The 11,681-nt window shown below is 49.2% G+C and overlaps 1 protein-coding gene across 1 annotated transcript; it reads right to left on the bottom strand.

The window, feature by feature from the left end:
- Positions 1-7,047: 7,047 nt before the first annotated feature.
- Positions 7,048-9,496, bottom strand: LOC124687729 (endoglucanase 15-like). Its single transcript, XM_047221479.1, has 7 exons — positions 9,284-9,496; positions 8,743-9,156; positions 8,547-8,636; positions 8,288-8,452; positions 7,916-8,203; positions 7,417-7,831; positions 7,048-7,340 (listed from the first exon to the last, which is right to left on the bottom strand). Exons 1-7 carry the CDS (start codon positions 9,494-9,496, stop codon positions 7,048-7,050), a joined length of 1,878 nt encoding a protein of 625 aa, XP_047077435.1.
- Positions 9,497-11,681: the final 2,185 nt, after the last annotated feature.

Raw genomic sequence — 11,681 nt, forward strand, 5'->3', positions numbered from 1 at the left:
TTTGCTCATCTTGAATCCCCCTATCTGTGCCTCAACTACTAGGGCAGCGTGTCCTGGTTTTGGTATGGTCATCGGGTGATCTGCTCAGCTGAACATAATGTTTTGAGAGGACCACTCGACATACTCGGGGATGTTTGCCATGATGCTTTCGGCCAGATTAATCTCTCGGGTGAGCTTCTTCATCTCTCTTCTCGAGACACCTGTCCTGTGGATCATACTCATCTGCCCACGTGGTGGTGGGAACGCCTCGTTGGGTTGATGAGGTTGGGCCTGCTGGACTTGGTGCTGTGGTGGAGGTGGGGGTGGAGGTGGCAACGGTTGTTGTCCTGACTGCTGGATGAGTTTATGCATGTCAAGGAAATGTCGACAATCCCTGAGAAGGTGACTCGACTTCGTTTTGCCGTCCTTGGAGTCGACATACGAGTGCAGGTAACAGGGGGCGTTGATCTGCTCAGCGTAGGGTAGCTCAGGAGTCCTCTGCTGCCGTGGTTTATAATTGCCACGGTTTCCAGAGTTGTTCCGATTGCCGTCCTGTCGATCGTCTCTTCTTTCATCATACCGATCGTCATGTCGATCGGAGTATCCTGCAGCTACCAGGTTGTTGTCGTCATAGTTGCGATTTTTCCTCCTCTTGTGCCGATCCCTTCGGCTGCCCGAGTCGTGCTTCGGCTGGTCGTCATCTTCGTCATCGCTACGCCGCCGCGGTCTTCGCACGTTGTCCTCGCCATCAGCCCAGCTGTTGGCAATTTCCATTAGCTTGGTAATGGTTTTCGGCTTTTTGCGTCCGAGTTCTTCTATATAACTTTCAAGTCGGACGCCATCACTGAAAGCGTCGATTTCTCTGTCTACAGATACATCTTCGGCGGCGTTTAGGAGTTTGGTGAATCTCCCTATGTATGAGCGCATCGACTCCTTCTGCTTCTGCTGGCAGTTGCGTAATTCTTCAATCCCGCCGGGTCTCTTGTATGTTACCTGGGCTAGAAACATGTCACAGAACTCACTTACATCATAACCGGTTGGCAAAGAAATTGGGACCTCCCTCGTATAAAAGTCTAACATTTTTCTTATTTCAGAAAGCACGGGTTCTTTATTATCACCCGAAATTCCGTCATTTATCATTCAATTAGTGAAGCATAAATTCATTCAATTTCCTGTTCCTGATATTAATCAAATTAGCAGCTTTCTTTAGAAAGAAAGCCCTTTTCCATTTTAGCAAAATTCTTTCTATTTCTACCTGCTTAAGGTATTCATCATTCTAGTACAACTGTTGCAGTAGAATGACAATCCGACCCAGGGAAATTGCCAAAGCATTTGACGATTGACACATTAGAATATAAAGGACTAGTAAATAAAATCCTAGATAGGAAGTGGGTCGGACATTAGCAACAAAGGCGTCCACTAGGTCGTCCCATGATTTAATGGAACCCTTCGGCAGCCCCCTTAACCAGGCTCGCGCTGAGTCCTTTAAGTAGAGCTGCAAGCACTGCATTGCTGCTATCTGGTTCCCTTTATGCAGAATCACAATCTGCAGGTAATCATCTATCCAAGATCTTGGTTCCTGCTGCCCATCATACTTGGCAGCGTCGGTGGGAGTAGGCTTGAACTTTTTGGGTGGCATCGTCTCGCGGATTTTGTAACTCACAATCGGCTCCCCTTAGTTCACCATCGTACTCCTGATCCTCATCTGAGGAATCACTGTCGTCGTCCTTTCTGGCGGCGCGTCGTCGCCTTGCTTTATCAATCCGGCTCTGGGTGATTTCATCCCGAGCATCTCTCGCATGATGTTTTGAACCGCTGGCCTGCGCCGTTGTTTTCTCCTTCCGCGGAACTAGATTATTTCCCAATATCGCGAGGCTTTCTAGGGCACCACGGTGAGCTTGTGCCATGGATCCTTCGGGGCGCTGGTTTATGAGGTATGCAGCGAGGTTAGCTGTTGCTCCCGCAACGTTCTTCGGCCGTGGCATGCCCGCGGTGTCCGTGGTCATGAAAGACTTGGTTAGGTTCGACGTTATTTCTCTAGCGTCGTCTTCTGAGAGCCTGGAAAGTCTTGACCGATGTTTTCCTACCCCAAGAGTACTTCGAGAAGCGCTTCCTTGTGAAGCTCTCCGTCGCTCGCTGGATCGTTCTGCCGCAGATGGACGTCTCTCGAGGGTAGCTTGCTCTCTCGACAGATGCTCCCGGTTTTTCTCTAGTATAGAGCGGTATGCGTTTAGGGTTCCAACCGAGGTTCCTGCGGGGAGCGGGGTGTTGTTAAGTACGGCTGCCCTGGCCGCCGCCCACTCCTCATCTGCGATGGTGTAATCGTTGTTGCGATTCCTGGCGCTATTTTCAAAGCTTGCTCTCCTTCTAGAACGAGGCGTGCGGTCTCCGTCTCCTCCGTGCCTTGTGTTTCCTGTGTTGTTGGCGGCGTAGACCTGATGATGCGCTGATCTTCGGGTGGCTCTTCGAGCAATGCTGCTGACACTGTCTTCTCCCGACGAGTATCGGGCATTGCAGATGAACAGTGTGTCGCTTGACCCCAAGCCGTGCCTGGCGTCGCAGTTCGAGCAATCGTAGGAGGTTAATTCTGAGGATGTGGGATCATCGGATCCTACTGACATTGAGGACGCCGAACGGGGAGTCGAGGGCGCGGGTGAACTCATCGATTCTGTCAGGCCAGCCAACAAATCGAGTGATGATGACGCGCTAGGACTTGTTGATCCGAGAGGTGGGCGATTCCGATGAATCGAAGAATTCCCTCCGCGTTGACGTTGTAGTGGACACTGCCGATGGTCATCTCCATGTTCCCTTGTAGATCCGAGAAGTTTGAGCGAGAAGAATCGCTATGCGGAGTGAATTCGTAGGAGCCGAATCGAACCGGACCTCCCAGAGTTAGTGATGGCGGTGCCGATGAAGACGTCGATGACATGATCGGATCTGCCGATGTCTGATCTTGCGCCAGCAGGGTTCCCACAGACGGCGCCAATTGTCGAGGGTGCTCCTCGGCAATGCCCTCCGATAGGGGCTTAGGGTTGATGGAATCCTGCAAGCTGACACGAGACATCGGTTCGCAGACAAACGGGGGGAGCGATTTACCCAGGTTCGGGGCCCTCGATGAGGTAAAACTCTTACGTCCTGCCTGTCTGTTCTTGATTATAAATGGAAAATAGGTCACAATGGGGTGCCGAATAGTTCGGCTATGATCTCGTCGAGATGCTAAGCTTAACGATGACCTAGCTCTAAGCTTTTGGTGGCTAAGATTGCTAAGATTGATTGTGTCCCTCGGCAGCCCCTCTCCTGGCCTTTAGATAGGAGGCCAGGTCTCAAGAGGTCTAACCGAGCACGACTAGGTTTACAGTAGTTTTAGATCTAATCCTTCCTTTTTCGGCTGCTTCTACACCTTGCTCGTCAAGGAATCTTCTAGTACGCCATCTTGATGGGCTGCTTCGCCTCCAAACGCCTTCATGGGCCTTCAATCAGGAAATATGGGATAAGGCAACGTCGGTTACTCGAAGGGTAATGCCCACGTCATAGGAACCTCCTATAATGATGCAATTATGCTCTCTAGCAAGGACACTGACTTTTGTAGCTGTGAGAATCATGATTCCATGTCATCACATGAAAAGCCTAGTATTGTGAAGATTCTTCTTAGAGGTATGAAGAACATGAAAATGTGAACTATTTTATATATAGTATAATAATATGTACTAGTATAAGATTTCGTGTCTTAACTAGTTTATTCCTACTCTGCTTCCCAATGATACCATATTTATACGTGTTGCATTAGGACCTCAACAAAGGGTTCCACAGATAAGCAGTGTTTGTTTGGAAACGACATGTATCCAACAGAAGATCAAGTGAGTTTCCTTTTCTATTGGTGTGATCCCGATTTTTCACCAAAAATAGAGTACTATATTTAAAAAATGGCATATTCATCTGTCATGAGAAGGAAGTGCAAGCTGGTGAGATGATGTCAATATTTTCTTAAACATTAACAAGTTTGTGATATTTAAGTAGAAGTATGTTAGATCATTCTTCAATTCTCTGTACCACAGAAATTTGGATTTTAGTTCACAGATAGGTACCTAAAGAAACTCCTTGGTGGCCCTATTGATGTCCATGTTTTGCGCATGGCCAACAAGATGACATGGAAAGTTGGGATGAAGATGGGAGCTGAGTGAAACAATGCAATCTTGACAGTTAGATGGTACAAGGTTGTGAGAAAGTTCAACATTTATGTGATTGTCCTTTCCGGCTTCCATGAAAGAGGTGATGGAGAGCTGCATCTTATGGTTCAGACGATGATTAATGCAATGCTAAGCGTTAGCTAGAGTGCTAATTATGCTAGATTGCTAGTTTGATGCACTCCAGTATCTTTGGATTTTTATAAAGTTTGATGTATGCACTTCTAGTTTGATGTGTGTACAGATTCCCCAACTATATGCATGGCCAATATAATGTTAACCTGGCTACTTCAGCTAATTTGTGTATAATTTATGACTACTGACTCATGACTGTTATGACTGCGTTTAAATTACACTAATGCTTGTTTATTTACAATATTTTAAAAGAATTTCGAAGTGGTTTGGAATAACATACGTCTCAAATCGAGAAAGTGTTCCAAGCGGCCTGGAATAATACACGTCTCAATTCAACAAAATATTATAGCCGGTCTCAAATAATAGTCGTCTCAGGACGGCATCGTATTTGAGACGGTTACTAACGGAAGCCATCTGAGGGCCCAATATTATTGCAACCGGCCCAAAAAAGAAACCATCTCAGGGTGTCCGATGTTTGGAGATGGTTGTTGTCGGCGTAATGGGATCGAGGGTCCCAAGCCGCAGCCCGTGGACTCCAGCCCATGGCGCCCCAATCATGAAAAAAATGGACAAGTCATGTACGTGCCATGGTAAAACAGGTCTAAATACGCTAAGACTTATCTTAGCGTAGGTACCCCTGTGGTGGACAAGCGCTATCAGACAAAGGCGAATCAGGACGACTAGACAAGTTAAGGAGAACAGGACAAGCTGGGCAAAGAGTTGTCCTTACGCTCCCTCCGGGGTTGCCCCCGGAAGGGGGGTTGAGGGCGAAGGAGCAACGCACCTAGGCCAAGGCGGGGTCTGGACTGCCCCGGGAAGGACTTGGGAACCACCTCTCCTTGGCCTGGCGCAGCCAGGGAGCGGGGGTCAGCCGAGTCTGACAAGACGTGTCAGGACTTGCGTGGGAAAGAGACGAGGCGCCAGCACCCCTGCCCGCCATCATGGCGCGGACCGGCAGAGGTCTGCGCCGCGGACAGGAGTGACGGATCGCTGTCCGAGCTGTCATGCCACCATCAAGTACGTCGGCACACTGCCCGTGGACGTCATTGGCCACTCACACCACCCACCTGCCCTTCGTCCGCGTGGATCCATCCGATTGAGCCCGTGAACACTCTTGGTCGGTGCTCGGACTAGCCGTTGTGGCAATCCTAGGACATATAAAAGAAAGGAACCAACCAAGGAACTAGAGAACCGTCCGACCAAGACGAGCAATGCACTTGACAATGTCAAGTCAAAGAGATCCAGGATAAGGAGAGAGAGTTAGTCCGATTCAGACTAGCACAATCTAGATGAATAGGAGGAGATAAAGGGAAAGCAAAAGAAAGAGGAAGCCCGGGAGGTGTAGGAGCTAAATAAAGCGTCCTCCCGGCACTTTAGAGTTCATCATCTTGTACAATATCCACCCAAGATAATCCACCAAAGCAGGACGTATGATTGTTAGCTAAAGGGCGGCCCGAACCTAGGTATAAAATGCTCCTGTGTGGCTGCTCTGTGTATGTTTTTTCCTTCGCCTTAGCATGATCCTAAGGTGGCGTTGAGGCCGAACGCCTTCGTGCCCACAACCGAACAAAAATGGGGGTGTCACATCTCGCCTACGCGGACAGTTGTTATTACTGCGCGTGTAGGGACGATGATGTTCTTTAAGCTGGCACGCTGGTAGAGACCGAAGCTTTGAGCCGGATACAAGAACCATCTGAGACCTATAGACAATAGCAACCTCTAAGTCTTCGGTACTAGGAGCGTCATAGTAGTTGGATTTTCTCTTTATATCTTTCTATGTATCTTTTATAGAGTTTTTGTGGACTTCTAAACGGCTGTGTGCATCCTGGTTATGCAGAGGCTAGGTGTAATACTTAAAACATTTTAAGTAATAAAGCGCCCCTTATCGAAAAAGGTGGGTTTGCAAAATGAAGCTAGGCGGCTCATTGACTCAACTACAAAAGATTTTGTGTATGCAACAATTCCTAGTTATTACATGTGTCGCTTCGTTTGTCTCCCTCGAACAATGCCTCAACTCAACCTTTCCAATCTGACATGCAAAGGTAATGCAATCCACATAAATCGTCGTGGCTTCATTCCATATCTCCTCTCCACCTGAGCAGCAGCTGACATTTCAGTCAATGCTTTGATGTTGGTTGGTGATGGTGCAGGCTTTGAAGTCCTGGAGAGGCCATAGTCAATGCTGCTGTTGTTGATGTGTCCTCTATTCTCCCAACTGTTTTCAAACCTCTGGTGTTGTTTCTGTGTTGATGTATTGTCTTGAAAACTCTAGGCTATTTTGGCAAGATGGGAATGTGTCATTTTTTTTTTTTTTTGAAAAGGAGATGGGAATGTGTCATGTAAACATGGATGTGTGTAAGAACGTTGGTTTCAGATATGGAACTGGGGGGGAGCCCTGTTTTTCAAAAAGAAAAAAAAATAATGCATGCTCGTTAAATCACAAGGAATTCGTATGGGAATTGTATACCCGTACCACAAAATAGGAACATTCAGCGGATGAAGCGCGAAAGCACAACTTTTGATAACTTGAAAGGTTAGGATGAACATCTACGTTCAATCTCTCCAAATTCCAAATCTCTCTCCTAAGTAACAGGAACGCCTTCTTTGGGAGGAAGAGGATGAGCATGAAAAACATCTTTAACCTCTTCGCTCTTTCTCCCGTTCCCACGCCTAACTCGCACGAAACACACAACACAAACTCTAGAGATTATCCATCCTAGCACCGCGCCAAGACTGGAGTGTCGAGGCTTCAGATCAGCTTGTATCCAGTGACCCATACATTCGCCGGAGGACCCGGCTGCACGTACCCAAACCGGAGGCTCCTCCCGGGGCGCAGCGCCGGCAGCCACTTCTGGGGAACGTAGCCGTACCGCGCCTTGTCGAGGCCCCAGAGCCGCCCGTTGAGGTCCGAGATGCCGAGGTGGAGCCCCCGCACCGTCTTCCGGGACCTGTTGGTCACCGTCACCGAGTACCTGTTGTAGGTCCTGCGCTTGCTCGCCCATGTCCTCGTCACGTTCTGTTCGATCTCGAGGTGCCCGGAAGCTGCAGTTCAACCACAAGATGAATAAGAGAAACATTCCGATGTCGATGAGTACAGTCAAGCAGTGATAGTAATTACCGTGCTGATGTCGATGAGATGGCCGGACTGTGTGGTTCGCGTTCGAAGTAGCCACCTCCGGGACTGACTGGTGGTACTCGTCGAGCCCGCCGCACGCGCCGGCGAGGCGGGCGAGCACGCCGAGCAGCGGCGCGCTGTTGTAGGTGGCCGCCTCCGTCTGCTCGTAGTTGTTCCTCTCGTCGGCGAAGTCGTCGTACTCGTCGGGGCCGCCGACGATGGCGCCCTCCAGGAGGTTGGGGTTGCCGGCCTGCTTGCCGTACCAGCTCGAGTAGCCCTCCTGGCAGTTGACGAAGGAGGGGTCGGTCTTTATGGACACGATGGAGGCGCCCCGGTGGTGCACCTGCCGCGGGTAGTTCAGACCGTAGCCGACCATGTAGCTCGTCCCCCTCGGGTTGTCTCCCAGTATGTAGTTCACCTGAACGTTTCCACCGCGTGTGTCAGCGAACTGTTCGTCCGTAAGACAGCAGACATGCCGAGGTTGGAATGTTGTGAAGATTACCTGAGACTTGACAAACGCGAGGATCTCGAAGGGCTGCGCGGCACCGGCCGGGCAGCGCACAGCTCCCCTGCCGGTCACCGTGGCATAGTCGGCGTACACCGTGAGCAGGAAGGAGGCGCTGGTGACGAACTGGAGGTTGTTCCACCTCTGGTGGTACATCACGCCGCCGGGGGTCCTCGGGACGTTGACGGCGCCCTTGCCGATGCACGAGCACACGAAGAACTCGGCGTTCTGCCGGTACCTCTGCAGCGCGTCCGCGTGCTCGCCGGCTCTGCCCTGAAGGAGGAACTGCATTGTCGTACACGAGGTCAGGCAGATGAACTTACAGTTGCCGAATGCGAGCGATGATTAACCAAGGCAAAATGTAGGTACCTTGGCCGCTAGGACTTGCACGCCGGGGTACTTGACGTCCCAACCGAACTGGTTGATTGACCAGCCCGTGCCGCCCAGCGCGTCGCCGTTGGTCGCCAGGTACTCCAGGTAGAACCGATCCTCAGTCGCCTCGAACAGCCACGCCGCCGCCCAGAGCAGCTCATCCTGCACCGCGCCACTGAACGGTCAGAAAAATGTTGCCATTGTGTCTCACCTTCACCAATCACCATCTGATGTTTCCAAGTTGCTTAATGCTTACCCCGTATCCGCTGAAAGACCCGTAGTAATTCCTCGCCACGGTGATGCTCGAATCGTACTTCCCGCGGTACTTGTCGGCGAATTGGAACAACTGAACGAGCGTCAAAGAATCAGACGACATTGTAAGAATCTATGCAATTTTTGTTCCATGTCCAAGATTCAGTTACGTTTGCCGGATTGGGCCTTATAGTAAGTACCTGCTTAGAATGCTCGAGGAGCAGGTTGGCATAGCCCGGATAAGTGGAGCGGAAGATCATCGACGCAGCGGCCATCGCCGCGGCTGTCTCTCCGGCCAGGTCTGACCCGGGGTTCTGGGGATCAATGCGGAACGCCTGGCGGCTCGTCGTCATGTCCTCCGGCCGCTGCCAACAGTTGTGGTCCGTGTCGCCGTCCCCAACCTCCCCGTACAGCACGTCGGGCTCGGGGTGCGCCTTGATGAAGTAGTCCGTGCCCCACTTGACGGCTCCCATGGCGTTCTGGAGCTCACCGGCGGAAGCCATCTGCTTGCCGTACTCCAGGATGCTCCACGACATCATGGTCACCGTGAATGCCATGGGCAGCCCAAACTTTACGTTGTCGCCTGCGTCGTAGTACCCTCCCACTAGATCCACCTGAAACAAAAACAAAAAAACAGGAAATAGCAAGCACAATTACAACAAATGCTATGCATCCAGGGAACATAAGTGACATGGTTCGTCAAATGTTTCTGTCAGTGCTATGAATATAACGTGTACATACTCCATTGGCTTTCCCATCAAAGAGACCAGAGCTCTCCCTCCAGGTGACCCTCTGGTCAGGAGGGAGCGTGCCGGACCTCTGCGCCTCGAAGTAGAGGATGCTCTTCTTCAATGCCATGCCGTAGTCATGGCCAGAAGCCAGCTTCACCATTGGTGCAAGTGCCAGGAGACCAAGGATTGCAGCAACGACATGAGTACCACCATTCCTGGCCATGGCAGTGCACCCAAGAACTAGTGTGAAAGTGAAACAGAGCGAAAAAGCAGAGGATTTGGTTGGTTGGTTTTGGAGGGAGTTGGGGAAGTTCAACAGGGTTCCTCTTATACTAGAGATTCAAAGGAGGCATGACTGGTTTGTTTACTCACTAATCCTCCTTTCACACTTTAGCAAGTGGCTGATGGATAATATTCCATGTACAGTGCACGGTGATGAGGCCTTAGGTTACACCCTCGTACTAATTGCAACTCATGTCTATGTTTCATCACCAGTAATACCAAGATGCTAATGCAAATGATGATCTTGTTCATCCATAGGGATTCTCTTGCAAGACGCTCAAGCGCCCACTTCAACTTGGTAAACTAGTTAGTCACGCATTGGCCACGCCACGGTCTTATTTTGCACAACTAGATACAGGATTTTTACCAGTCTGCAAGCACGGCGGAAATGGCATCTCCAGCTTGAAGCGTGATGCAAAATGCAACGAAATCTCATTTTGACTCTTTAGTCCCCAAAACGTAAGGATTCAAATCGTCTGGCCGTTCGATTCGATCGGCCATGTCAGGGTTTAGGATTTAGGGCCAGATGCTCGTTGCTTTATTGTTTTCCTTGTGTCGCCATGTTACTTTGCTTAGCCCCTCCTTCCCCTTCTCTCTCACCGGCAAAATATGAGCACACATGCATAGCCTAGGGCTACCCTAGGGGCACCTCTCCATCTCGAGCTTCGATTGTCTCTGCCAGAGGAACAAGTGTCACCTCCGGCATCGGTCACCCTCCTCGATTTGTCTCCTCCGTCTGTGTTGTACCTATGCTTTCAGGCTGCTCATCACCAATGTCGGATTGCCTATTTAGAAAGTTACAAAGACCAATGTCATCCTAATTTCATCTGAAATCGAGGGAGATGGGTCCGGGCACACCGGATCAAACTCTGATAGACTCTCGTGAGACAGATTTGTTGGTAAACTAGTTAGTTAAGTGTTGGCCAGGACACATTGTTCTACTTACAAGATCTTTACCGGTATGCAAGCATGGCGAAAATGGTATCTCCGGCTTGAAGGATGATGAGTGCAACAATATCTAATTTTGACCATTTAGCCCAAAAATGTAAGAAACGATCAAAATCATCCGGACGGGCAATTCGATCGGCATTGTGAGGGTTTAAGGTTTTGAGACGGGTGCTCGTCACATGTTGTTTCCCTTATGTCTTTTGTGCCTTTCCTTGTTCCCTCCCTATTCTCTCTCTCTAACATAATATGAGTAAGCATGCACATTATGGTTGTCCTAGGGGCGCATCTCCATCTCGAGCTTCGGTGGCGTTCATCGGAGGAAATAGTGACACCATCCTCTACTCGACTGTTCCATCCTTATTTCACCCTTTGATTTGGGTCTCTCCTCGCCACTGCGTGATTGCCTATTTAGAGTTATCTAGACCAAGCTCATCCTAATTTCCTATGAATTCACGGGGAATGGGTCTAGACTCACCGATCTAACACCAACAAGTCCAAGTGAGCTGGATTCTTTGCCGAGCTCGGGAGAATGAGATCGGTGCTCCGAATTAAGGCTAGTGATTTCGCGATATTTGATGATGCATATGTTCTTTTCACATGTTGCAAACATTGTGTGTGTGTTTTACTCTGAACACAAGGTACTGCCACGACTCTAGATGTCTAGTGCAAATGTTGCATTCATGATGCAAATCCTTTTGTGTGATTTTGCAAGCGTTGGTCTTATGACACATATGTCTGGTGTTTTTTCTTAGGATTTTCTGAAGCAAATAAAGAATTGTTGCACACTCATACTTTTTTCTACGTTGGTGTTTTCGAAAAGTTTTGATACATTTTGAACCGTATTGACACACCACACAAAGAAATGTTATGATGATGTTTCAGAAATACCTAAAATATTGCGTATGTAAGGTGTTATGTTGCAATGATGTGATGACCCAGCGTACCACTGCATGGTGTAGTACACAAGTCGTTGACATAACACAAGTGAAACACCGTTCCACCCATATTACATCTCTCAGAGTGGTACAACAGAAACATATGCGAGTCCAAGGTATGTCTATAGAAGTACACCCGAGCTGTTTACATAAGATCAACACAACCTCCTACTTTACGGTGAGGTAAAACTTCAAATAAAGCTCCGGAAGAACGACTCGTAATCTATATTATTGCTAACTCAA

This window comes from Lolium rigidum, chromosome 2 (assembly GCF_022539505.1).
Source record: "Lolium rigidum isolate FL_2022 chromosome 2, APGP_CSIRO_Lrig_0.1, whole genome shotgun sequence".
NCBI classification, from domain to species: Eukaryota; Viridiplantae; Streptophyta; class Magnoliopsida; order Poales; family Poaceae; genus Lolium; species Lolium rigidum.

Bases quoted from the DNA above. Each gene is read 5' to 3' on its own strand.
- LOC124687729 (XM_047221479.1), bottom strand. From the start codon at position 9,496: ATGGCCAGGAATGGTGGTACTCATGTCGTTGCTGCAATCCTTGGTCTC. The intron at 8,453-8,546 runs GTAAGCATTAAG...GGCGCGGTGCAG, and splicing joins GGTCTTTCAGCGGATACGGG to GATGAGCTGCTCTGGGCGGC. The intron at 7,341-7,416 runs GTAATTACTATC...GTTGAACTGCAG, and splicing joins ATCTCATCGACATCAGCACG to CTTCCGGGCACCTCGAGATC.